Here is a 2,212-nt window from a genome sequence, read left to right on the forward strand (position 1 = left end):
GGAGGAAAGGGATGCATTTGTCCTATAGAGGATGGCTGGTCCTTATCAACTCTGTGGGTTCTAAGTTCTAACATGGTTCTTTACATGGCATCTTTATTCTAAGCGCCAAAATGAAGTTGAATGTGCGGGTGCTTATTATCGATAGTTCTACTGCGTGCGACACATGCTGAAGTTGAGACACTTCACTATTATTCTTGCCTCCTCTGTAGTTTGTACTACTAATGCTGAAGAGTGACGACACCACTGAGCACATAGTTTCCATTGGCCTTTAGCATTTCTTGTTGGACATGCCTACAAATCTTGTGGTTTCCGAATTCCATGTGAATTGCTTTGTTGCGAAGCTAATTAAAGCGGCGTTTGCTGGTAAATTTTTTTGTATGAAATCTTTATTCATAACTTGGAATTAGGAAGGAATGCTATAATTTCACTCTTCGGGTCACTTGTTGCAGCTTGTAGAGTTCATCACTAGCAAAAAGAACTAGTCAACACAACATGTAAATAGCTCCAAATCTCAATCTTACATGCTGAAGCAGGTCCGGTCAGTGGGATGACAGAGAGAAAGATCGAGGGCATGGGAAGCAGAGGCGTGTAGAGAAACTCCTGTGGGCCTGTCTGAAGAACGGAGAAGGGTCTGAAGAACAGAGAACATGACACAGCTCCAACAAAGGAGAGCACAGTCGAGAGCTTCCATAGTTCCGATGTTTTCCTGTGGCAAGCTGTCGCTACGTAATTAAGTCTCAAAGGTAATTAATTCTCAAATCTTTATACTGGAAAATATTAATCATCCAGCACATTTAGCTGGCTCCAGGACAACTAATCTTCAAATCATTTCTACCACAGAAAAGGTAAAATTCTAGACACCAAAATAGCATGAAATTAAAGGCCCTGACAGTAGCCCAACTGGCCAACACACGAGACTAAGGTTCTTTGAGCCCCTGGCAGCAATCAAGCAGCAACTATCAGGCATTTAGCTGTGCAAGTATGTCTGACAAAACACGATTGTGACACAAACAAACAGGTGCAACTTATGATTTACGACCATTTGAGTCAGGGTAAACTTCTAGACACAAAAAATAGCATGAAATTACAGGCCCTGACAGTATATCTCGCAACCGGCCAACACACGAGACCAAGGTTATTTCAGGCCCTGACAGCAAACAAACAAGTATCAAGCATTTAGTTGTGCAAGTAATGTAAGACAAAACATGATTGGGACACAAAAAACAGGTGCAACTTAAAATTTACGACCAATTGAGCAGCAGAGATCAAACAAATCGCCTTTTGGGAAGAGATCAACTGAATAAAAATTCAATAACGACATTACAATAGAAAACGAGACTTGGCTCACAGAGCATGATGGAAAGATGGATACAACGACGCACATAGACGAACAACACTTTCAGGAAACTAAATAAATACCGAGAGATTGATCGCACGATAGCTGGCCATCACAGTGGCTGCAGATCCTCATCCATCCTGCCTTACATGGGAGGGAAAGGACTCGAACTGAACCCCAGATCGGAGGACTGAATCTGCATCATTAGATCACCGCTGGAGAAGCTGGCACCATCGTGGCTGGTGTTGCAACCGACCTGGGTGTCGATGCCCCCTCCGGAGCTCGTCATGTCAAGCCAGTATTCCTGCTGGTGCGGTGACGCGAGATACTGTGTCGGAGACCCCATGTCTATGTTGCCGGTGCTGACGCATGGAGCTGGCGGTGGCGCCTGGACATGGTTTTTTTCCATGCGTTCGCCGAGGCTCTTGAGGAGCTCGTCCACCTTCCAGCCAACGCGGACGAGCTCCTCAACGCTGAGGCCAACGAGGCCTGGGTGCTTGCCGTTCATGATGTTGTAAAGGAGGTACCTTATCTCGCTGTCCTGGCACTCGCGGCGAGCCTTGTAGACCTGGTCCTGGAGCTTGGCGATGCGCTGGGTGAGGAAGGCCTCCTGGTCCATCGTCTTCTTGCAATGCCCTAGCTCTGGCATGCTTTTAAATTCGTTGAGGATATCCACCGCCTCGGCGTGGGAAGGGAATACCTTAGGCTCCGCCTCGCGCTCGCCGTACACCACCACGCAGGACCTGACGTCGCACAGGGTGGCCAGCTGGGCCGCCTTCTTCATCAGCCCCCCGAGACGCTTCCTAAACCTAGTGCGCCGGCTGGAGTCATTGGCGATGTACTTGAGGGTCACCTTCTTGCGGATCGACTTCTTGC

At 47.6% G+C, this 2,212-nt stretch overlaps 1 protein-coding gene across 1 annotated transcript; it reads right to left on the reverse strand.

Annotated features, from left to right (window-relative positions):
• Window positions 1-1,481: 1,481 nt before the first annotated feature.
• On the reverse strand, window positions 1,482-2,201 carry LOC123177323 (agamous-like MADS-box protein AGL80; the record flags this gene model as incomplete). Its single annotated transcript, XM_044591139.1, has 1 exon — window positions 1,482-2,201. A coding segment is annotated over one exon (720 nt), but the record flags the coding sequence as incomplete, so codon positions are not given.
• Window positions 2,202-2,212: the final 11 nt, after the last annotated feature.

This window comes from Triticum aestivum, unplaced genomic scaffold (assembly GCF_018294505.1).
Source record: "Triticum aestivum cultivar Chinese Spring unplaced genomic scaffold, IWGSC CS RefSeq v2.1 scaffold51080, whole genome shotgun sequence".
Classification (NCBI taxonomy): Eukaryota; Viridiplantae; Streptophyta; class Magnoliopsida; order Poales; family Poaceae; genus Triticum; species Triticum aestivum.